This window comes from Haplochromis burtoni, unplaced genomic scaffold (genome assembly GCF_018398535.1).
Source record: "Haplochromis burtoni strain Fernald_Lab_line unplaced genomic scaffold, NCSU_Asbu1 Contig_181, whole genome shotgun sequence".
Classification (NCBI taxonomy): domain Eukaryota; kingdom Metazoa; phylum Chordata; class Actinopteri; order Cichliformes; family Cichlidae; genus Haplochromis; species Haplochromis burtoni.
The window spans coordinates 320,166-346,302 of record NW_024582542.1 but is presented as its reverse complement, the minus strand read 5'-3'; the positions used below and the strand labels follow the sequence as shown (position 1 = coordinate 346,302).

At 39.3% G+C, this 26,137-nt stretch overlaps 2 protein-coding genes across 8 annotated transcripts in view; one reads left to right on the top strand and one right to left on the bottom strand.

Moving 5' to 3' along the window:
* The window catches only part of LOC102303576 (myosin-10), a 67,475-nt gene extending 63,039 nt beyond the window's left edge, over positions 1–4,436 (bottom strand). For 5 of the 7 annotated variants that reach the window (XM_005934475.3, XM_042225751.1, XM_005934476.3 and 2 more), the window contains exon 1: positions 4,233–4,435. The gene's annotated coding sequence lies outside the window, so the exon portion shown is untranslated. Of the gene's footprint in view, positions 1–4,232 lie in introns of all 7 variants that reach the window. The other 2 variants (XM_042225750.1, XM_042225752.1) reach the window with 1 other exon arrangement.
* Positions 3,516–26,137, top strand: part of cygb2 (cytoglobin 2) — a 49,911-nt gene continuing 27,289 nt past the window's right edge. Inside the window, exons 1-2 of the mRNA XM_005934474.3 lie at positions 3,516–3,593; positions 14,769–15,442. Coding sequence (XP_005934536.1) covers positions 15,249–15,442 — 194 coding nt within the window. The 5' untranslated portion in view covers positions 3,516–3,593; positions 14,769–15,248. The remainder of the gene's footprint in view (positions 3,594–14,768; positions 15,443–26,137) is intronic.

Genomic DNA, 26,137 nt, shown 5'->3' with positions numbered 1-26,137 from the left:
CCCGCCCCCCAAAAAAAAAAAAAAAAACACTTGTGGATAAATTAAGCATACGAAAGTTCATGGACAGTAGAAAAAACTATATTAGCATGCACATATTAAGATATTTATAAATAATTACAATGAATAAGCATATTCAATAACCACTGAATAACAGATTTACCGACATAATATTTTTTTTAATACCCAAAATTTAAAAACTTAAGCAAAGGTTAGTTTTATTATGAATTTTGATATCAAGATATCGGTCTCCTTGATCACTACGTGTGTACTGGTTCGGGAAAAGCTAAAATGACTGACCTCTACTGGAAACACTGATCAATCAGTTTAAACAATCAGAGAATTAAAATATAAAAAACACATTATCTGTTAATGTCTATGTTGCTGCTTGTCTGTCATAGGTTTGCTGTGAATTATGATTGACAGTCTTATTATTATTATTATGTATAACCTATCAGAAAACACTTAGATTTCTACAGTTTGTCGACAATAAAGAAAACAAAATGGATTTTAAATACTAGTGCAGAGCAATTTACATATAGAGGGGTGATTCATCTACACCTATAAAAAGATACAGTTAAATCATGAGAGAGAGCGTCTAATAGGGCTGGGCCATATTATACCGTTCACGGTAATACCGGTATAATGTTAGGCAACGATAGGAAAATGAAATATCGCGATAGAATGGAGTAAAACGCGCATGCGCAGTGCCTTTGTTTTCATACGCACATGGCCGATTGTTGAGTGAAACAGATGAACCAGAATTGGTTTGTAAAAATGGTGCAACTTCAGTGATGTGGAACTGGTTTGGTGTTTGTCCGTCAGATACACAACAAAGCACATTTTTTTGCAGAACATGCAAGCGGCCGTCGTTATTGTCGTATTTGTCGGACTAAGATGCTCTTAAATCTGGGAGTAATCTGGGTCCTAAACTCCGTATGCTTCAGGTCAAACAACACTGCAGCATCACTGAGAGTTAAAAACTGTCTAAATTCTTTCATCTTTAATAAAACGATCAGCATTGCTGCTTTACCAGGTGTAACTATGAAGTTTAACTTCCAGGCATCCATGAAAACAAAATTATTACATTTAACGGAGTTAGAAGTTAGCAGGAAGCTAGCGGAAGTTAGCTCGCTAGTTTCGCTAGTTACCTAAGCATGATATAGCATGTTCTGACTGAGAGATTTCTGAAAAAATCAAACGTACAGCTCTGCTATCACTTCCAACATAAATGAAGACAGGAAACTAAACAGCAGTGACGTTTGTAGGGTTACTGAAGTTGGGCTAGCTGGTATATAATGATGTGCTATATAATTAGCATAACATAAACAGTGAAGCTGGAGGACGAACACTAACACTTTTCCACTTATAAAAGTTAACGTGAAGGTTCCTCATGGTTAGAGACAAATGCAATCGCATGGCAGGATGCTGTAAACGGACCAAACTTCAGTCAGGAGAACAACTGAGATAATCCATCCACAATAGAGGTTAGTCATTAATATACTGCAACAACATGGGAATAGAGCAGCTGCCAGAGAATTCAACATTAATGAATCAATGGTACAGAAGTGGAGGAAGCAAGAAGAATGAGTTTAATAAAGTTTGATTTATCTGACTGCTTTGTTTCGCTTAATGTGCCTTATAATCCCGTGCACCTTATGGTCCGAAAAATACGTACTGCACACTGCAGTTTAATGTTGCAAAGCACCTCTTTTTAACTTCAGTGGATATTATACATGGTTAGCCAGATATCAGCCATTATAATGCTGGTTAAATCGAGGAATTGTTGCACTTTATTTAAAGCTTGCATAAACAGCTTGAATGAAATATGAGGTGTCTTTTGGTAGTATGTTTGATTGTATTTTGTCTCGCATCCATTATATCGTCGGTTATATCGTTATCGCAAATTTTCAAATATATATCGTGATAAATATTTTTGGCCATATCGCCCTGCTCTAGCGTCTAATACTCTAATGAGAGAATTTTAAACTATACGAACCTATAATGTGGAATTATCTCTATTCTGCCATTTAATTTGTTTAAGTTACTTTATTCACATGAATTTAGGGCTTTCCAAATCATTTGCAGGAGGCTCAGACAGATTGTGTGTGAGTGTCAAGCCTCCTACCTGAGTATAACCAGCCCACATGTAGAGTAACGTCACTATCTGTGCCGCTTCAAAAGCAAAGGAGAAACCCTGACTATTCTGTCTGATAGAAAAATTAAGTAAATGAAATAATTTAATACCATTACCATATAATCAGAGCAAAAATATTTGCCTGTTAACAGATTTGGTAACTGAGAAAAAAGTTTTATGAATTAGGTCTTTTTTTTCCTCAAAAAGATGCAGGTGTGTTGTCTTTTTTAAAATGTAATAAATATTTATATTTATATTGAATATTTGGTTATTAAATCACAATTTAAAATGTTATCATGATTATTGATATTTTCTTCCATGTTGGTTTTTTTATTTCGACTATTTATGAAAGCATTTGTTTAATCTTATTTACTAAGTTAGGAAATCAATGTTTAATTCAACAAAAACAAAAATACCCAGACTGTTTTGGCTACATTTCACTGCCTAACTGTGAAACATAAAACTGATTTTAAGGGTTAAATATATTAAACGGTGCAAAATATCAAGTGAGTGTAATCCCCAAATAGCGCTAATAGTTATGCTTAGTTTTTCAGTTCATTTCAATTTCAAGTTCAAAAACATGCTTTTTGGCATTAAATACAGGCACAATTAGCTATTTTGCAAACACATTAAATCAGTTTGAGCATTTTATATTTTCTGCCTCGAGAAACGAAGTCGCAGAAATGCATATGCAACATTTTGAGTCATACCTGACACACAATCTTGTCACTGCAATCTCTTTCTAAATACCAACTCTACCCAGTTTGTGCTGCTGCAAGTCAGTATATCTGCCCCTAAATGTTTATTTTGTAAACCCCTCTTTGGGTCAGCTCCACAACATATTATTGATCTATTAACTCCACATTTTGCCTCAAGGTCACTGAGGGCATCTCTCACTGAAACACCAAAGATGACGCAAAGTCTAAAAAAAACTATAATTTTATACACTCAACAATCACCTGACAATTAAATAATTACAATAATCATCAGCTGCAGTTCAACACATAAACATGCCTGCAGCAGTCTATAATGATCTTATATCTTTTACATTTTTAACTCAACTTCATTATATTTTTATAATTTAAAAAAAATCTTTCAGAAGTGCACCCAATTATCTTGTGGGCACAAAATAACATCAAGATAGAAATGAAAGAGAGCGGGATAACTGTAAACCTTGGCACTGGATGCTTTCAACAGCTGACGCGGAGACAAGTCTGGATGCATCTTATTAATCTAACTCAACCTCAGCTAAATTAGAATGCTTTATTAATCCCCGAGGAAATTATGTATTCCTAAAGATATTTACACAACAATCTAGTCCCATGCTTAAATCAGGCGCTGTTGCAGCCAAATCTGGGTCAGGTCACGGGATGGAGCGGGATCAGTGCGCCTGCCTTGTTGCTCCATCCCCTCAGTCACTCTCATTCAGCTTGGCAATATCCTGTCCTCATCATGTCCGGTAAGATAAAGAGCTGTGAAATTGCAAGTAGCCGTGAAACCCCCTCGTAAAGGGCTGCAAATATGTACCGGGCCAGGCCAAACAGCTGCATTGGCTAGATTAGCTCGCTAACATTAGCTCAAAGTTGGCGTGCTGTGCTTCACCTACCACCCACTGGAAAAAAAAGATACCTACAAGGACTCATTGCTCTGTTTAGTCAACTGTACACAATTGAATTGGTTTGAACCGCTGCTCTTATAACGTTAAGACGATGAGGTAAGAGAGATTCCTAAATAGTCTGCGCAAATGGGAGTTTTAGGGATGAACTGTGCAGCTTCCTAAGGCACAATCCCATCATGGGTGTGGGTGGCTCAAAGACGTCTGGGTGGGGATAAAGCAGGCGGACAATGACCACGCTGTTTCAGACTAAACCCTTGAAGATTAAACTTGAAAACGGAAAATCTTCAACACATTCATCTATATGTGAACAAAAACAGTATGTTGGGTCCGGGGCGCCGGGACAGCGGCTAGCATTAGCCAAGCTGATGGTCCTCCATCATTAGAAAGTCATGCCACAATAATCCGCTAGCTAACGGTTACTGTTGCTAACCACCACATCCCCACTAAAACTCCCGTCCCCGGCTTCTCTGCTCTGCTTACCTCCCGCAATAGACGAAGAAACCCGACCCGAGTGTTTATCAGTGTCCAGCAGATGATAGCAATAGTCCCCCGAAACGTGCTAAACAGTCCCTTCTCCGGCCCGCTCTCTCTCATCAGTGGTACTCCCCCACCATCCAGCACCCGCTCAACCGAACTCTACCGGGCCCGAGAAGATGCACAGCACGACCGCCGCCGCCGCACTCCTCTAAGGCAACGCCTACTAGGAATATGATTGGCTGTCAAAGTCTGATGCCTCTATGCGATTGGTGAAAAAACAATTCCCCATGCCGAAACTTTAGCTTAGTTAGTCGATAACTGCCGCCCAAATGCCATTTTTCTGTGGCCAATAAATGAACACCTGCAGACCGTTGGATGCTGCTCCAGTGGGACGTAGTAGAACCATATCTAATTATTAAGACAAAAAAATCTGGAACATTTATGTGTATTCATTAAATACACTATGTATTTGGTTTTACCGAGCTACAACACCTTTAACCTGTTTACACTCTATCGCTGTGACAAAGCAATTCCTATGTGTATTCATATATATATATATATATATATATATTCATTTACTTTTATATCAGTGTTGCAGTGTTTTAAGCAACAGTATTAGGTTTTGATTAAGTACAATTTTTATTTATTGTATAATGGTATTTTCTTTTGTTTATTCATACATAGAATACACCATGTAGTGGTGTATTGTAGTGGTATTGTAGTGTTTATTATGCAGAAATTATGGAAATCTTTCTTGGATATGAGTTTTTTTCCTCCTGTGTTTTATATTTACTTTGCCCTTTTAAAATCCTGTTTGCATTAAATTTTAGTAATATCATAACGTTTAGCTTGCCAGTATCTACAGAACCTTCTGGCTACATGTGTGTCATTCTTGTTTCTTTTTAAGGCATGTTTTATTGTTTTTTGTTAAATAATCAAACACTTAAACTGATAACCAAGTCAAATCGAGTAAGCTTGTTATTCTACTATAGTTAGATTTATTCTGTGTGCTCTGTCTTATCTGTTCAGAGTGGTGGAACAATTCGCTGTGTTTACTGCGCCCCCTGTTGCATTAAAAAGATAGTGCCATTGCTTGGACGATGTCAGAGGAAAACAAAAACTACTACTACTACTACTACAGGGTGTATCATTCGTCGCTTGACCACCTTATGTACATAGATGCTTTTTTGTCCTGTCTTCATGTCGCCGCTCTTTTCTTTTTTTGATGACTAGCAAAAGACAGAAAATTGATATTTCCTGATTTATATAATTAACGTTTTGACTATTAGGAGGGAAATAAGAACAACAATGTTTAGTTTTTTACTTCAAACTTTTACTGGCTCATAATTTTACTCATTAACTTTTACTGGCTCTATTCTGGCTCTAACGTAAGGTATAACTTTTAAAATTAAGTGTATCTTGCATGAATTATTTGCTTATTAGTTTTAATTGCAGTCATTATGGTAACCACCTTGTTATTATTAAGAAAGAGTTTGTGAATACTTGGAGCTTTTCTGATGCATGAATTTCTTTGAGTTTCTTGTTCAGGTTTCCCAGTCTTCGCCCACATTTCCCATAGCTTAAAGTTGCTGTGTGCAGGTGTATCTACCTCTGTATTCAAGTTATTTGTTTATTTTGGTAATACTTATCTCCTGTGTCTTGTGTCTGGTTCTGTCTTCCTGATTTTTTTTAACCCATGTTTTTTCTGTAGGTGTGTCCACTTCTTGTAGTTAGTGCATTCATAGCCTCAGTTCTCCCATTGCCTTTTGTCATGTTGCAGTTCATAGCAGTGTGTCTCTGTTTTCTCTATTTGTGAACTAAATTTGACGTCCACACAGTTGCTCTATGACATTATCTGCATAGTTTTTGTTGCTTCAGCTTTTCATAGAGTTCATGTTTGTACACACTTTCACCTACATTGAAATGTAGCTATATACAATATTTTGCTTTTCATATTACACATTAAGCCCATTAAATGACCATGCCATTTTATAGACATCTATATAGCACAGAAAGTTGTATGTATAGCCAGCTGTATACTGCCCACCTGTGATTCATGTGATCGGTCATAACAATCACATAAATCCCAGTCCCAGTCATATATTATTTGATGTCCATGTGTCTACCTGCTGGTTTTAACCAGTTCTGAACTGGCCTCATTCAGATTCTCGTGTAGAGCCACTGGAGCTGCTGTTTACACGGAAATCAAACTTTCAATCAATCAGACTTTCTGTACCATCTTTCAGCTTTGCAGGTGACTGACAAGCAGATAGTAAGACAGAAAAAGAATAAAGCAAAAACAGTTATGTTAATAAGCAGCATAAAATAAGAAAAAATAAAGTCGATAAGTAAGGGTACATAAATGAAAAACAATGGGAAAATGAATAAAAAATGAAGTAAAAATATGTAAGTAAAATAATATAAAGTAAGGCTAGCTATAAAATGTAATATAAAATATAGTCAAGGTAAATAAAAATGCACAATAATGAATAAACCGTAATCTATAGATGAAAATAAGATAACACAATAATGAGGGGGGAAAGCTAACAAAACAAAACAAAACCCCAAAACCCCTAAAAAAAATTGTTAAAGTGCTATGATTTTATTTGTGAAGCACCCAATGATTTGTATCTTGAAATACTCAATATAAATAAATGCACTTACCTATATGGACAGGCCTTGTGGGATAGCCTTTTTCTTTTTTTTCTAAACTTGTAGCTATGTTTCTATTCTGTTTTTTTTTATATGTACCACCACGACAGCAGTTATGTTCTTAATACAAGCTGAAATTCGTAATTCACACTTTGCTTTTCATTTCTCCTCCTGCTGTTTCCTGTAGTCTAGCAGCAGGATAAACTTACACTGTTGGCATTCACCTCAATGTTTTATTTTTAGGCTCAGCTCCATCCTGACAAATACACATGAGCCCACACAGAGAAATCTCATAAAAACAGTTAAACATAACTCCCGCCTACTGGCCAAGTTACTGCTGGTATATTTATTAAAGTACAGTCAATTTCCCTCAGGTATAATTTTCCAGTATTATCCCAAATACACCTGTACTATTCCTTCATGAACATCTGTCAAACCAAATGGTTTAAAAATATATCTGTTGTTCCTTTTGTATCTGGAGAAGTAAAAAAAAAAAAAAACTAAACTAAAAAAATTAAACTAAATAAGAGTAATACTTTAGCACCGCTGAACATAATATTAATTAATAATAGAAATAACTAAAGGTGGAATTAACTGATGTTTTGCCACAGGTACAATCCTGAAAGAGTGTAGATTTTAACTTTAAGTTGGTGGGCTGACTGTGGACACTTCCAGTATTTAAAAAAACATAAGAAAAAAGTAAAGAAAAACGTAACAAATCACAAGTAACTGAGTACGTCTGTTAAGAAAAAGTCCACATTGTCTTAGTAAACACTTGCTTCACATACAAATATTTAAATAAATCAGTGAAACAAAAACAAGGTATTTAGTTTTTAAAAAAATACTTAAGTGTAAATATATTGTATGTGCCTCTTCACTTCTTCTGTAATCTCTTTGCTCCACAGACAGATTCTTAAAGTTTGTTATAATAAACTACTAAGTGGTAAAATAGAAAAACGACCTATACGATTGTGCATGTTTGTCTTGTAGGAACTGCGCCTCTCTGCATCTGTTCAGTACTTTCAACTGGTGAAGAGCCTGGTTTATTCATTCTGCATTAACACCAACTGACCACAAGATGGAGTCAGAGAGTTGGTGCTTACCCTGAGAAATTCATCAGAGATGCTGATACAAATTACTTTACAAAATGTCCCAAAGTTTCCCAGACCAGGTCTGGAAATCACAGAATTAAGAGTTTGTAGTGATATATGAAGACTTTGAGTCAGCCAAGTAGAGCAGGAAATTTAGTGACGTATTCAAAGCTAATCACGCCTCAGCTGGTGCTTCCTGATTAAACATTATTAAGGCTAAACCTAGCATCAAATAAATAAATAAAACAGCGCCAAACCAGATTATTTTCCATAGCACGGCAGTAAACACAAACTATCTAACAGAACACCAACTAGAAATGCCCAAAATAGCCTAATATCTAACTCAGCTATGCACTGACATACAAGTAAAGCAGTAAAAGTTGTATCTTATTCATGTAGCATCTTGCTAACATGTTAGCTACATGAGGATTCAGAGTAAATTTTCATGCTTTTATTAATATTTTTTTCTAACCATTTTTAAGGTCATATCATAAATGTAATTATACTTCTCAACAATAATCTCAATGCTAATAAATAAAATGAATGAAAAATAAATAAAATCTTTAGGTATTTACTGAAGTTATTAACATTTATACCATTTATATCTTACTGTAAAAAAACTAAATTAAAAAATACTAAAGTATTTGACAGTGGATCAAAATGATATAGTCTACTTTTTAAATTTGAGTTTGATTTTTATAGTGTTTGTAAATACTATCTTATCTACAATTTAAAAAAATATAATATTGTAAATTTTGTAGTGTTGTTAATTTTTTTCCCAACTTCATCAAGGGACTTAAAATAAAGAGAGACCAGACCAGCTCAGTGTGGACCTCCAGTCTTTTGGAAAGAAGTCAAAGGTTTCAGCTCATTTTCTCTTTCAAAGTCTTTGGTACACTTGCCTCATGTTACTATGGGTGCAGCAGACAGTAGAGGGCAGCAGCTGCATAAACTAAAAATTTTGCTGACTTTGAGCCTCATGGGTCCAGTTGAAGTCAGTGGCTAAAGCCTTTGTTACTCACATACTCTTTGAGTTGTGTAGTGCTTAACAAATACATGATTATATACTTTATGTATTGTCAAAACTACACTTCAAGTCAAGTCAAATCAAGTCAAGTTGGCTTTATTGTCACTTCAACCATATACAGTTTAACAGTACACAGTGAGGCGAAACAACGTTCCTCCAGGAACCAAGGTGCTACATGCAACATAAATTTACAACATAAACTAACAGAAAACACTAAACTAGCTAACTAAGAGGCCTAGTTAGCTGGCTAGCAGAGACAAGACAGACTGACCATGGTGATTTTCATGCTCAGGGGAGTTTGTCAGGCTTCTGATTGTGTTTTCTATCCATTTGTCCTCCTTCATAAATGTCCCAGTCGTGCAACGCACACAGCTTTGGCACTCACAACACAGTACACATAGCAGTTTTCTTCTTTTTCAATATTTCATGCTACATAGTGAGCACCAGCATAGCTGTGACAGATGCAAGACGTCTGAGGCAGTTATTGCATCGTGCATTGACGAGTGACAGAGTGACACCCTTTGGTGTTGCAGTGAAATCTGCCATTTTGAAAAATGCTGTGACAGCTCCATCTCTCGATTGTCGGCTTCGCCAGTCGCCTCTGTGGCATAATAGACCTGTCAGCAGCATCGTCCTCCACCACCCCTCTGCTGCTTTTGTCTAGACAGCAGTTTAGTAGTTTTTTTCTTTTTTAAATAAGGAATGCCAAATGTGGCGTTTTCAATACCACCATGGCAGATTGGATTGAGATAAATGTTTGACCTCCTCCTCGGGCACAGCCTTCAGTCTTCTGCACAAATATAGATTGATGTGCTCTCTTGGCGCTTGCTCATTGCAAAAATCTACATCTTAATAAGCAATTTTCTCTATCACTGAGTTCTGAAAATCAAATTTTCTTCACCGGATCAAAACAGTTTTTTAAATAGTTAAAAAAAAGCACACACAAATGAGTCTGAAATATTTTTATAGTCGAGTCTCTTTATTTTATTCAGTCCCATTTTTGCAGCAGTTCTTACCACTCACGAACACAAAGCTTCTCCTGAAAACAACCACCTTCCAGGACGCTGAGGTCATGATCTGGAAGGCCCTCTTAAAAGACCTGACTGTACCGACAGCCCGTAGTGAAGGCTGTACGGTAAAATACAGGTGGCACACATCTAAGAAAACAGGCATTTACAGGCTTTAAACATGATGGAGCAGCACTCGGAGTAGCTCGAATATTATTTGAAGGATTGAGAAAGAAATGGTGATTATGCAGGAGCCTGCATTAACTTTAATGACATTCTGGTCTGGTCTCTTTCCTTTCCAGGGCCATGTTGTTCTCGGCTTCCTCCGGACCTGCTCAACTGTCTACTGCAATGTCCAGAGAGAGTTTGTGTATAAGCAGAACCTTCTCCTTGAGTTTTAAAGCATGTACTGTTTTCTTTGTCTCAATGCCATCTTTACATTATGACTCATTTCTATGCTGGTGCCCTCTGACAATAGCCCCTGCAGCTCATCTGTACAATAATAAGTTGGCCCTACTCTGTTTATTGCCACGAAAAGTGAATATATTTATTTTTTCAATACGAGAGCAAGCAAAATGGTTATATAAGAAAATAGACGATCATTTACGTCAGTCTGGAGATCTTTAAACAGTAGCTGTTTTTAATTAAAAAACAGTATTGTCACAGTTTCACTAATTTTACAAGCAAAACTTCAGACATTTGCTCTTGTAGAAATGGTAAATATGATTGTTTGATGTGTAAAACATCAGAATCTGAATACTTCATCTCTCGCCCTGGGCTCTGGGGAATATTATGAACCGTTTGTTTTAAAATGTGGCGCTTTATGAGTGAGTTGCCTCTGCTTAAATAGAACCGAATTAAATCTATCACTAAGTCCTGACAGTTTAAAGATAACACTGTTAACTGGCTACTTGAGGATACAATGTTCACAGTGTTATAATAATAATAATAAAATAACTATGATAACAAAATGAACATACAGGAAACTCCTATCACATCATATCCTGTCATTATGTAGCCACAGGCTGCCATGGTGATTGTATAAATATGATAGACATAGACTGAATGTGCAGCACCTTTAATCTGCAGTCTTCTTAAAGGCCAGCAGGGGGCGACTCTTCTGGTGTTTTTTTTTTTAAAAAAGGTCAGATATATTGAAGTCTATAGGAAAACAGTACCTGGGTATCTTCACATATAACTTCATTAAAACACTTTCCTGATGATATTATAGCCTCAGCTGCTAGTTTCAAGTTCTATTGACTACAACATATCTGTCATTGTTTTAAATTTAATTCATAAATATAGAGAAAGGAGTTCTCTAAGGCCAAGTGACCTGTGATGCAGCCAAAATGCTCAAGACAAAGCTCTGAAACACGACTCAGTTTTGATCATATTCATTATTATCATCATTTCCAATGCTTAACTAATGTGGTAGACCACCACCTAATCTAAGATTTATGCCCTAAATTAACAGTATTGGAAACGACCAAAATCATTTTTTACGTCCTTGTATTGGTTAATCCACCAGCAGGTGCAAGCTCTTTAATTAAAATGATATTTTTAAATGGTAAATAATCATATAAAAATATGATTATTGTTGCTATCCAGAAATTTTTTAATGTAATCTTTTATACTCAAATTTGGGTATAAAAATGTGAATTTTAGAATTTTTCTAAAATGTGTTTTTTGGTTTTGTTTTTATGTGAGGTGACAAGTTGTTAGGTGAGCATTCTAGCAGAACTAGGCTCTTCTGGGAGTTCTTCCTGTGAAAATTGAGCTTTTCTTTCCCACTATTCCCAAGTCATGTGATTGTGGGATTTCTTTCGTTACCTTACTATGTAAAGTGTTTTGAGGTGACGTTTGTTGTGATTTGGTGCTGTATAAATAAAACAGAATTGAATTAAATTGCCATCATTTACAAAAGCAATAAGAGCAGACATATTCCACTAAACAAGCTTGTAAAGGAATCGCAGGCAGGTGGAGGTTGTTGTTGGCTTGTCGAGGTACAGAGAGGGGATATGATGTGGTATATTATCCATGAGACTGCTGCTCAAACTGCAAAGACAGGCTTTCCTACATCGGTTCTGGTTCAGGGCTCCTGATACATTAAACCAGTCAGTGAAACGGTTTAAATATGTGTCGCAGTCCCAGCAGTAGCAAAGATGAGATATAAGATGGCAATTTTCTATCCCATTGTATGAGTACTGGTGGTTATTAGATTTTTCAGATAGGGAAGGTCAACCAGCTTTACCGTATAGAAAGCAGTGGTAAGTGTAATTATCTCCAGTGATGAAAGCATGGTAAATTAAACCTGGCAGGCTGAAAGTGGAGGGAGCAGCTTTTTGATATTTTTACCTCTATAATCCCGAAAACAAGTGAGAAGAAGTGTCAGATCTCTCTCTCTCTCTGTCTTTTTTTGTTTTAAATCTTACATATTTAGATGATGTGAGCAATTTGTGGTCACATGAGTAGAAAGCACATCATCATCCACCTCTCTGGATCTGTTTAATAGCCTTGCTTTTATTTTCAGGTAACATTTTATGATTCTTGAGGGAGCTTGAATGTGCAGTTTTTCCTAATCCACTTTGAGGCAGTAGAAGAAAGATTGATTTCAAAGCTTGAAGTAAACGAGGATACGTTATTATTTCTGGAAAAACGGATTAAATGTGAAAGGGTTCTGTTCCTTTATTAATCTTGGATCGACAGCAGTGACTCTACAGAATATTTTATTGTTTTACGTTCATGGCTATCAACTTCACAGTTTAATTTTACTGAGATTGTTCAACATAGTTTTCTAAAAGAAAACTATGAAAAACGGTGTTAGCAAGGTCAGCTTAAACTTCCTGACTTGGCACTAATGAACCCTTAAAAGCTAAGCTCAGTTTATCAAAATACATTTATAGAACTATTTTTGACTATGACTATAATCCATTAAAGTCTTAAATGGCCTTGATGTAAGGCCTTTCACGCTGCTAGCTTCTTTCCATGCTTGGATCTCTAGGTATGCAAATGAATTCCTGCCTCTTTGCTGGAGCTCGTAAAACTACTCTAATGCCATTTTCACACATGACCTCTAGATAATGTTGGGAGAATCAGACTGACATTTTTTGAAGTCGCTTCAAATGCATCCTCATTGGAAAGACATCACTTGGTTTAGGTCAGGCTTTCTGCATAGAGTGGGCAGGAAAAAGACACAGCACTGTTATTTGTCTTATTCTCACATGGGCAAAATCAAGCTTTATACAAGGAAGCTGTGCAGGATTGCACATGCTCACTGTACAACCCTGCACACTCATGATGCTTTTTGCACAGCTCCATGTTAAAAATGTAAAAGATAAATGTCAGATCTGGCAAGTTAACCCCACCCTGCATGCTGACAGACTGGTTATTTAGGTGTGATGTATATGAACGCCAGGCTGTCTGGGTTTTTAAGACTGTTATTAATTAACTGGTTTCAGAATGGAAATGTCTTTTGCTCATATTTTTTCTACCAGCTCCAGGTTAAAAAGGCCCCAAGTGGATGAATTACAAGGCATTAAAATGACAGAGCATCAGTGAGCAGTTTTATATACAAGCATCAGACATTTAGCAACAATTGAGAATTCCCAACATCGCTCTATTTTTCTCTGCTTTAGATTTTTCCACCAGCTCCCAAGTGAAAAACTTGCACTGGACACTTTATTAGGTACACCTATTCAACTACTCATTGAATAGGCGTTGATTACATAAATGTGTAATCAGTCAATCATATTGCATCAACTCAATGCATTTAACCTGTAGCATTAGAATGGTGAAGAAAGGGGATTTGAGTGACTTTGAACACGATGTAGTTGGCCTAGTCTTGGTACTTCACAGATCTGCTGGGATTTTCCTGCACAACCATCTCTAGGGATTACAGAGAACTTTCAGATAAAGAAAAAATATCCAGTGAGCTGGTAAAAGCACCTTGTTGACATCAGAGGTCAGAGGAGCATGGATAGATTTGCTTTGAGCAGATCCAGAGGTAAAAGTAACTCAAATAACCACTCCTTACAATCAATTCACGAGTAAGAGCATCTCTAAAGACACAACACGTCGAATCAGGTAAGATGCAGCAGCAGAAGACAACACTAGGTGACAGTTCAGCATTATTAAAATACCACAGCCTACCTGAACATTGTTTTAAGATTCACACCATGCAGCTGATAAATCTATGACGCTATCACGTGAACATGGACCAAAAATGTCTGAGGAATGCTTCCAGCACTTTGATGAATGAAGCAGCTTCAGCCATGAAGCAGTGGCTCTGAAGGCAAAAGGGGTCCACCCCAGTACTAGCAAGTTGTATCTAATAAAGGGGCTTTTCTGTTTGTTGCTGAGGAGATTGTGTTCATTCATTAGCACCGTGTATTCTCTAAAAGACAGCACTGTGCAAAGAGTGAAAAAAGAATAAAGTTGTTGGCTTTAAATCATTGAGAGATGCTGAGACACTGGGATCCTGTTAGTCCCACACAGACTCATGCAGAGCAAAGGTTTCTCTGCTGCGCTAACGTTGCACTGCTGCCTCTAATAATCACATATTTACATGTTTTGATGGCATGTAGAAGAAAATATACCATGTAGACAGAAATGAGTCCTCACTCTTTGCATGTGTCCACATATGCACTAAGATATGTGCTCCTCTCTCTCTCGCCTCCTCTTTTATCCCCCTCCTTTCTCCTGGTCTCCCCACCCCTCTGTTTCTTTCTCCTGTCGTCTCCCCACCCTGCTCTCATTCCATCAGGTCCTCACAACACAGCCTCAGCACGCCTCATCTCCTCCACCCAGAGCGAGTGGATCAGAGAGAAGCAAAGGAGAAGTGACGGGAAAAAAACATCAGCATCACCGACAAGCATCTCCCTCACCGGGAGAGGGAGAGAGAGGGAGGGAAAAAGGGGAAGGAGGAGGAGGGGAGAGAGAGCAGAACAGTGTGAGAAAGAAGTTTTTAGTTAGAGGGAGTACAAGCGAGTGAGAGTTTGGAGTGAGAGAGCTCGGTGGGTGGCAGCGGAGCTTCATTTTCCCTTTCCTTTTCTTGGCTCTGAGTGTCGTCTGCCTCCTCTCTCCTCCCGCTCTCCTCCTCTTCTTATCTACTTCTCTTCTCATCCCGTCTCTCCTCCAAGCTCCCGCCGTGGGGTCTCAGCTCTCCGTCTCCCTCCCCCCCTCCCTTGCTCCCTACCTCCCCCGGGCGCTGCTGGGAGCCTCCGGGCTGCTGCGCCGCAGGAGGATGTCGCGCCGGGAGTCTCCGCCACCACCCTCGCCACCTCCGCAGCTGCTGGGAGTGCAGAGAGGAGAGGTGGAGTGCGAGGACCGTCCGGAGCGCGCGGAGCCGCTGTCCGACACCGAGAGGGAGATCGTCCAGGACACGTGGGGGCACGTCTACAAGAACTGTGAGGATGTGGGGGTGTCTGTTCTCATAAGGTGGGTTTTCCGTCAGCGCAAGTAAACTTAGAAAGTCTCCACGCTTAAAGATCCCAAGGTTGATTCGTGTCTTTTGATGTAACACTGCTCAGTTTTCCAGCTGCTTGAGCTCGAACATGCAAACCTTCCTGCTCCCCTGAGCAACATCCCGCTCTGCTGCTGACCACTGATAGAAAACATTTGCTGCACAGTCATACCTGGTACCCCACCACTTCTTTACTCTGTGTAAGATAAAAATAAGTCAGTAATAATATTGCTTATCTCGTTTATTAAGTACTGTGTTACGTGCATCCGTGTAGGTGCACTTGCCCAGCTAATCACTATTTAACAGTCAGTCCACTGCTTATAGTCTGCAATCATATTTAAACATTGAACTTTTATTATTTCGATGTTCATTTCAGCTTTTAGCCGTAACACAGAGGGTTAGGACTCACAGTTTCAGTAAACATTTGCAACTCAAACTGAGTGTGCTTACAAATCTAACCAGGTATTAGGGACCAGCTGTTTGGCAGGCAAGAGTTGGACCCAAAATGCAGGACGCAGAAGACGAGGAATACTTTAAAGCAGCTTTATTGCTGAACTCATACTAAATACAAAACTAAACAGGCCAGGAGCTGTTATTGCACAATTAAGACTCTTCTAGGTATAAAACAGCCATGAGGGAGAACACGACAAAGGACCAGGGAAGACTGAGGCAATAAATACACACAAGATAACCAGCGACTAGGACACTGGTAGGAGGACAGCGAAAACCAATTACGGATAATGAGAAGGGGATGCAGAAATTTTGAGATACTATCAAAATAAGACAGGAAATGGCTAACACTACAACCAGGACTAAGACATATGAACTTGACTCAGAGAGAGAGAGAGGATAAAAAAAACACAGATAATTTGGGAGGGACAGCATGGGAACAGCCTGTCATCAACTACATCAGTCAGGGAACTAAAGGCACAGATAGCAAGAATGTAACCGTAACACCAAAAACACAAGGGTAAGAAGCCTGAACATAAATCCAGAACAAACTTAAAGATGTTCGGAGCAGGCATCGGCGTAACTCTGTGCTGAACATTGGGGGCGTCAAGATCTCTGTCTAAATAAATAAATAAATCTGGGTAAATACCCAGATGATTAAACATGCAACTATTTTGCTGGTAATAACTGAAACGAGTAAAGAAAATTAACAGCCTATTTATGCAAGATAATTCATAATTTTATTGGGGGGGTTATATTGGTTGGGTTGGGTCAGATTATTTGGGGGGCATAACCCCCCTAACCTCCCAGCAATTACGCCCCTGGGAGCAGGAGCACCGAATTGAAGCCATGAAATACCCTAACACGAACTTGAATCAGTTAAAGGAAAGACCAAGACAGGTAAACACTAAGAAATAACAGAAAGCAACAACAAAATCAAATATCACGAATACACAATGCAAAACTACAGTGCAAAAATAATGAAAACTGGAAAAACCCTAATCATCCCTGGAACTCATAACAACACCAGCCTGACAAATGAAAAATGTTTTCCTTTATATTTTTTTAATGCACGATATTATTTCAATTAAAAAAAAACAAAAAAAAAAACGAGCTTATGTATGTTTCAGTTAAAACAATTTCCCACACTGAGTTATAGTTTAGTTTTAGGTAACTAACCGTGATTATGGTTTATCAGATGTATTAAATATTTTGATTTCACTCTCACAGCCCTGAAAGTGGCTTTCCTTTCTCAGTTCGCCCACACCACATATCCTCAGCTCCTCTCCTCCCCTTTCTTAGCCCCTCCCACCAGACATGTCAGGAGGAAGTGAGGTGACCAGGAGGTGAGGGAGGGACACGAGGAGAGAGGAGTCGAGGCAACAGACGTTTAACCAAATGAGACACCCTCGCCTCGGAGCCTCATTTTAAAGCGATGAGAAATTAAATATGACATTTCACAAAATAGCATCATAAATTGTTTTGTTATAGCCCAACTGCTGCTGTATTTGATGATCTGCAGTTTAACAGTGATCAGGACATTTTTTACATTTAATAGGAGGACTTTTAATTAAAATCACAACATGGTGCAATGTGACGAGACATTAGACCTTAATTTAATCACACATGCAGGCAGCAGTGAAAGGCAGAAAGTTGGATCATCTTAAATAACCAAAACCACAAGTACAAATGACTTGCGGTTTAATGAGCCCTCCTCTCCCCGTTGTTTGTATAATCCAGCTGTTCGCCACTTCAGTCTTCTTCAACATGGCTCAGATTTACAGAGAAACGAGTAAAGCCCCGAGATGCTCTGCTCCGCTGGGTTAGCTGATCAGAGACTAAAGCGGGGTGCACAGCAGGCTAGCAAGTTTGTCTGATTGTTGTTCTTCCAATTAACTGTCAAATCATCTGAGACATGACCAAAAAAAAGAAAAGAAAAAGAAAGAACACATGGTACAATTTAGATGCTCTTGCTAAGATCTCATTTGTTTTCTGCTCTTGTCATTCTTTTATTTTATAATCACAATGAAAAACACACAAAGTAAAGATATTTTTCAAAAGGTGGAAACATCTGGACAAATCTTTAATCGCCTTGCACCATAAAATTCACCTAAATAAGGAAATATCAAACAGAGATTTAACATCATTCATGCATATATAATGTATAAAGGTAAATAATTCTGGTCTCAGCAAACCAGAAGTTACAGTACTGGCTGTTTAGGTGGGTGCAGATTTTAAGAATTACCAACATTTTTTTATCTTGAGATGCTGGAAACAATCCTAAATCATCCGATTACTGCAAGCAGCAGGATATTACATAAGCTAAAAATATTTCCACCAAAAAGCTTTCCATTAATAATGTGAAGTTTTAATCAATTTTTTCTTTGCTCTTCTCACGGGTTTGAATACTGACTGTGTATAAAGGCTGGATGTACCTTTTGGACCAGAAACATGAAGCCAACACTAACAAGCTTCTGGCCAAACTTGAGGATCACGTCTGTGCTTATCCACCAAACAGCAGTTCAGAATACCCGTGCTTGTTGCAGTCTCTGGGTGGGATCCTGGGGGGTGTCCCATCCAGAGACTGGAGAAATCTGAACAGTGTCGACTGGAAAAGAAAAGACACAAATTAATGTCACGCATTAATTTACTTGATCCAGGATAACCTTAACCGAAAGGTCACTGATCTGTGTTGTTGATGTATTTGCCAAGACACTCTTCACTCTTGAAGAGAGGAACAATTCAATTTCAATTCAATTCAATTTCTTTATTGTCCCACAAGGGGAAATTAGTTTAGCAGCAGGAGGATAAAAATAAACAGAACAATAATATAAAATAATAATAACAATAATAATGATAGAAAGTTCAAGGACAATTATTTGCCATTAAGGAGACAAGAGGCAGTAGGGATAACAGAGCTGTCAGCTGATCAACACCTAATGGTCAGCTGGAATAGATAACTATTAAAGGGCCGTTGGGTACCAAAAAAAGGTCAGAAGGGCTGTCGCGTCTGCTGTGGCAGAACCAAAATCTCAAGCTTGGGAAGAGTTCAGTGAGAAGGACTTTCAGATGGCTCCTAGCAAACTGTCTGGTGAATCAGGAGCAGGAAATAAGAAAAGCAGACTTGGCTCAGCCTCAGGCCAGCTTTTGGTCAGAGACGAGAACTGCTGAGCCTTACTGGAATATTGTGGAAAGAGCTCTTTGAGGTGCTCCTGAACCGGATGAGCACGTCCTCAGTCTCGAAGGCAGTTTGAAGACGTAGGGGTGGCCTCACCTCATCTCCTGACAGACGTTGCTGAAGTACACAAAAAGCTCTGCAGTGAAAAAGGACGGGTAGGGATGAGATTCACTCTGTTTTGGCTCCATTGGCGTCCCTGGAATGTAACTCTCAGTGTTAGGTGGCTAACACTCTCAAGTACAATGGTGCACTGCTCTTTGTGGGTTAGCGTGAAGCAAGGGTGATCGAGTATTTTGAGAGCCTGTTGATGGGACCAGTGAACTAGTGCGGGCATTTTTTCCAAACTTTGTACTGAGAGAGCTGAGCTGGAAGGCAAACCCTTCGAATTACCATCACTGTAGGTTCCCTCCCTCATGGCATGTCTGGGAAGCCAAAACAATAAGGTTGCAGATGAATGTGGCTGAAAACCTTTTCCTCAACAGGTTCAGACTCAGAAATAGATATTCTATTCTGAGATGTTCTACATTTCAAGGAGTATTCATTCACCGATCCAAATCATTGAATTAAGATGTATCAATCACTCCCATGGCCACAGGTGTATAAGATCAAGCAACTAAGCATGCAGACTGCTTCTACAAACATTTTTGAAGGAATGGGTCACTCTCAGGAGCTCAGTGAACTCCAGTGTGGGCTTGTGATAGGATGCCACCTGTGCAACAAGTCCAGTCGGAATATCTCCTTGGTACTAAAGATTCCATAGTCAACTGTTAGTGCCATTATAACCAAGTGGAAATGATTGGGAATGACAGCAACTCATCCATGAAGTGGTAGGCCACGTAAAAATCACAGAGTGAGGTCAGTCATGATGCCTTCAGAATAGCTTAAGAAAAGTGTGTAGAGAACTTCATAGTTTCCATGTCCGAGCAGCTGCATCCCAGCCTTACATCACGAAGTGAGGTGCAAAGCGTCGGATACATCAGTGTAAAGCACATCACCACTACACTCTCAGGAGTGATGAATAACACTTTTCCATCTGCCAATCCGATGGACAAATCTGGGTTAGCACAACTCTGAAATGAAGTAGACCGTGAGCCAGACCTTCTTGTTGTTGTGATGTTCTCCAACATCACTGTCTGACCTCACAAATGAGCCAAATTCCCATAAACGCACTCCTAAACCTTGTAGAAAACCTTCCCAGAACAGGTGAAGCTGTTATAGCTGCCAAAGATGGGTTAAAATCGTATTAAACCCTACGTATTAAGAATGGGATTACACTCAAATTCATATAAGTGCAAAGACAGTGTATCCAGAGCTGCTGCTTCATTCTCAGGCTTGTGAGTAGTTTGACTCCTGGATAAATCCTTCTGGAATTTTTCCAGGCACAACAAACTTGGAAGCAGACCAGAAGGGGTAAACCTTGCCATCACTGTGTTGGCCTGCCATCACAACGGACTAAATAGGCTCGCGTCTGTATGGTACCAGATACGGATGTCGTGATTTCGATGATCGGCAGCAGCCTGTTGTAGCATCTCTTCGATATTTAGCTTGAAGCATTGTTCAGCATGTGTCAGGCATCGCACCACGTATCGCTCTGATATGCAGTTTTTTTCAGGTCTCTTTGATATGATGCACAAAAACTTCTGTTTAATCCCTATTGTGTCTCAGTTAACACAAAGTACTGAATTAATACTTTGTGTTAATGCTTTCATGTTGTTTTTTGTATTAGACAGTAACAGAAGCACACATGTATTCATCTTTCCCAGACCCTTAACTCTAACTATGAGCCTGCAGTCTGCTCTCCAGATGTAATGAGCTATGCTATAAGAACTTGGTTTTCCCCAGAAGGAAGGCAGATCCCAAAGTGACGGCACAAACAGATTTTTTTCACCACAACAGGCACACCCACACCATGTTCTGCACCAAATCCCTCAGCCTCTCAACAATAACTGAACTGTGACAAGTGCAGGAAAGGAGGGAACATCAAGTTCCTCACTCATTAAGATGCTGAGACGGCTCCATACACCGCATCTTCTCACAAGTAAAGTGAAAACTGTGAAAAGGGCACCTTAAATTTGACCTGTTCTCACCTTGTTTATATTTTATTTCACATTTCTCTCTTTCACTGCTGCTGTCTTTTTAAGTCATGTGAAAATTAAACATTTTTCCAGGATCGAACAATCTTCTGTAATGCTTCACTCTACAGAGCTGCAGACCAACAGGATCTAACGACGCTTCTCCTTTTTCCATTTAAAAAAAATAAAATAAAAAATATATATATCAAAGAAGAGAGGCTTAATTTATTTAAATCCTCAGCTAAACTGTCTCAGTGTCACTGAGACCTTAAGGGCTTGTTAAAATGGACAGCGAGTCGTAGCCAAGGAGACTGATGTGACTGCGACAAACTGATTTTCGGTTGGAGGTGACGATAATCCCCCGAGGGGGAGCAGATGGGGCAGAGAGCATCTTGTGTGTGTGTGTTTCGTGTGCTCTTATCTGTGGATGACAGCAACAGGCTTTGGCGCTTGAATGCCTCGTTCTGTGCTTCTGCAGAGCTCTTCTCCTTGACGTCGCTCCTTTCATTTCTTATTACTTTTTTCCCCCTCTAAAAGGTGACATGGGTATTCCTTTGAAATCTCAGCTAAACCATGATGACCATTTAATCCGTTAAGTCAAAGCTGCCAGGCACATCACCTGTCCACGAATTCTTTTTTTTTTTTTTTAATATACTGACAATTTAGCGTTTCTTGTAGCTTAGAAACAAACAGCAGAGCCCACATAAAGTGTTAATTTACTGCCATATAAACAGGATCAGAATATACTCAACTTGGGAAGCATGTAAAAACAGTTTTTATCAAAAATTATTTTGTGCAAATATTTTTCTATTTTTCTTCCATAGAGATGCAATTTTCACTCTCACATCCACACAAACCTACAGAATGACCTGAGGACTAATTAACATGTAAACTTACAGTAATGAGTAGAGAGGACCCCGAATGCAGGATACAGATTCAGTCTAATTAATCAGACTGAAGTAGAATCAAAAATAGCCACATATTGTCCAAAAATATCCACAGGAAAAAAACACAGCATAAACACATTACATAAGTAATGTAACATGACAAGCTAACACCCACAAAGAAATAGAGACAGGAGACAGGAGTGGATAAACTCTATAGTTAATGATGAGACACAGGAGAGCAAGACACAGATGAAAGTAATCAAGAAGTGAAAACAACCTGAGAGAAGAAACAAAAAGCAGACCTGCACAGATATACAGTGTCAAACTCTTGAGCTACCTTTCTTTATACTTTAACAGGAACATGTGAAGTGAGTTAAATTTACTGTACAAACATCCATAGAAATACAGTATAAGAGACAAAACCAGAGTTTGTACAGTTTTAATGAGCTTCAAAGTCATTTTGGTATGACCATCTGTATTTGACAACACAGCCTAAACTCTTATTCAGTTTTATTGTAATTTCTTTAAGTAGTCTTCAGTAACAGTTCTCCAGGCTTCATGAAGGACATTCAAAGCTCTTCTTTGCATGTTGGATGTCCTTTTGTTCCGTTCTCTGTCAAGATGATCCGACACTGCTTCAATAATGTTGAAGTCGTCCATGACTGATGGTGCTCTATTGTCCGTCTTTTTCTATCCAGGTATGCATTTACTGCATTGGTAGTGTCATGTTGAAAAATGAAGCCATTGTCAGTCAATGCTTTCCAGATGGTATTACATGGTGGATAAAAATTTGATGGCACTTACGGGGTTCATGATTGGATCCATTTTAACAAGCTCCCCAGCCCCGACAGAGCCTCCACAGTTTTTCACAGATTGCTGCAAACTCTTAGTGTTGTACCTTGCTCCTGACCTTTTTCTCCTTGTTTCTCATTGTTCTTTGCGTCTTGATATCCACTTTTCCACTGAGACTATTGCTGATGAAGCTTCAGTGACTAGTAGATCTGTCCGATGCATCGCTCATGTCCTTTTTCTTTGAGTTTAGTTTAACACTAGGAGCTCCTTTCTTCTTCCAAGGGAGTGGGCTTATTAGCAGTCCATAAAGATGAGAGACACTTTCAAGTTTCAAACTCCCCTGACAGAAAAGAGTGAAATCGTCAATAGCTGGCATGCAGTCTGTGGCTTGGGTCAAACACTTGGGGCGGTTGAAATCTTCTTGTTGTGAGCAGTGCACAACATCTGCCATGAGAACACAGACTTAATGTTTTCATGTCAATCCATCTGCCCGGCTGCATTGAGTGAACAGACAGCGACAAAAGCCTCAGCTGATCTCACCAGTGCGTACAAATGCAATTGCACCAAAAAGTGAGAGCGCCCCAGGCATTGTCAGAGCAGTGCATATGGCAGCTTTGTGAATACAATTAGACTCCGAGTGCGTTGACTCGCATAGCATTGTTGTAGGTATGGTGCTGATGGGAGGAATCAATGACATTTTCATTCTTAAGAAGAAGATGGTATCATTTGATTAACTGCACAAATTTTTTTGTATATATACTAAATTTGTAGGTGATTGCTTTGCTGTATTTTAGGAAGTGGTTGTAGTTTTTAACTACAATAACTAATGAAGAGAAAAGGAAAAAGCTCAGCCGTGCTATCATTTTCTTGGTTTAGTTTATTTATTTACACATTACGCAGACTGTGCAAGCAGTAAAAAGTATAAAGTCCACAGACCGTGTATCTGACTCAACAGGCAAGTAGTTCTTGTATATATCTGGCCTTAATTTCTATAATTAAAAGTCATCTACCCTCCCCCCTAAAAAAAAGGAAAAAGAAATAACCATGACACCCAAAATCATTCACACTTTAAAATATTAATATTCTTTCTTTTGGAAAACAAAAAGACCAGCAATAAAGCCATAAATCTTCTAAAACCCCTCTTTTGCTTTTTAAAACCTTTTTTGCACTGTGAAATTACCTCTTTGTAATTTGATCTCCTGGATTTGAGAAATAACTTTTAGTCACAGTCTGGAAATAACTTTTGTTTAGATATAAACATTATTTGTGTAAATAAAAATAAAAAAATCAACAAAAAGCACACCAGAAGCACACCTCTGCCAAAGCAGCTCACTTTGAGCATTATTTACTTTTAAGGGAATAGTATTGTGTTTTATATATATTTAATTTGTTTTCTTTGTTCTTTTAAAATTACTTAAAGTTCGTAGTGCAGTAAAAATCACATAAGGGTAGCATTACAGATGTTCACTTTGATTACACAAACATTATATTAGAGTAGGTGATAGATAATAGCTACTGATTTGTAAATAACATTAATAGAGGCGGCGTGCTGGGGTGGGTATCCTAGTATCCCTCAGCTTATTGCCTGTAAGTTGTGGTTTCTACTGGTGGATGAGAGGGTTTGTTCTCTGCGCCTTCGGGTTGGGGAACGAGTCCTGACTGTCGTCTGTGCTCATGCACCAAATGACGGTTCAGAGTACCTGGCCTTCTTGGAGTCCCTGGGCGGGCTGCTTGAGGGTGCACCACCTGGGGACTCATGTTGTCCTACTGGGAGACTTCAACACTCAACAGATGTGGGCAACGGCAGTGAGACCTGGATGTATGTGATTGGGAGGAACGGCCTCCTGGATGTGAACCCGAGCTGTGTTTTGTTACTGGACTTCTGTGCAAACCACAGTTTATCCATAATGAACACCATGTTTGAACATAGGGGTTTCAATAAGTGTACGTGATGACAGGACACCCTAGGCTGTAGGTCAATGATCGATTTTGTAATTGTGTCATCAGACCTGCGGCCATATATTCTGGACACTTGGGCGAAGAGAGGGGCTGAGCTGTCAACTGATCCCCACCTGGTAGTGAGTTGGATCAGGTGGCAGGGGAGGATGCTGGACAGACCTGGCGCATCTAAACATATTGTGAGGGTGTGCTGGGAACGCCTGGCAGAGGCCCTAGTTCACAAGATCTTCAACTCACACCTCCGACAGAGCTTCAATGGCATTCTGAGGGAGACTAGGGACATTAAGTCAGAATGGACCATGTTCAGCACCTCCATTGCCGAAGGTGGAAGGAGTACTTCGAGGACCTCCTTAATCAACTTGTCTATCTGCGGGGGTGAGGTCACTGAGGCAGTTAAACAACTCCTTGGTGGCAGGGCCCCTGGGGTGGATGAGGTTCGCTCTGAGTTCCTGAAGGCTCTAGATGTTGTAGGGCTGTCTTGGTTGACATGCCTCTACAATGTTGCATGGAGATCAGGGGTGGTACCTTTGGATTGGCAGATCAAAGTGGTGGTTCCCATCTTTAAGAAAGGGGGACCAGAGGGTGTGTTCCAACTATAGGGGGATCACACTCCTCAGCCTCCTTGGGAAAGTCTATACCAGGGTACTGGAAAAGAGAGTCCGTCTGTTAGTTGAACCTCAGAACAATGCAGTTTTTGTCCTGGTCATGGAGCACTGGACCAGCTCTTCATCCTTGGTCTGCATTGCTGGCAATTAAGTCAGACTTGTTTCTGGTGGGTAATGGCTGCCCTTTGTCATGATACTGTTCATAATTGTCATCAGTCATTCATCATTCATTTAATGGACAGAATTTCTAGGTATAGCCAGGTGGTGGAAGGCTTCCACTTGGATTGTCTCAGAATCTCATTGCTGCTTTTGCAGATGATGTAGTTCTGTTGGCTTCATCAGGTGATGGCCTCCAGCTCGGACTGGAATGGTTTACAGCCGAATGTGAAGTGGTGGGAATGAGAATCAGCATCTCCAAATCTGAGGCCCTGATCCTCAGCTGGAAAATGGTGGAGCGCCCACTCCAGAGCAGGGATGAGTTCCTGCCCCAAATAGAGGTGTTTAAGTATCTCAGGGTCTTGTTCACGAGTGACAGGAGACGGGAGCGGGAGATCGACAGACGATTGACAGACGGTCCATAATGATGAAGCGAGAGTTGAGTGTAAAACCGGTTGATCTATGTCCCTACCCTCACCTATGGTCACGAGCTGTGGGTGGTGATCGAAAGAATCGTGGATACAAGAAATCCTGGATACAAGGAGCAGAAATGGCGTGTGTGTGTGTGTGT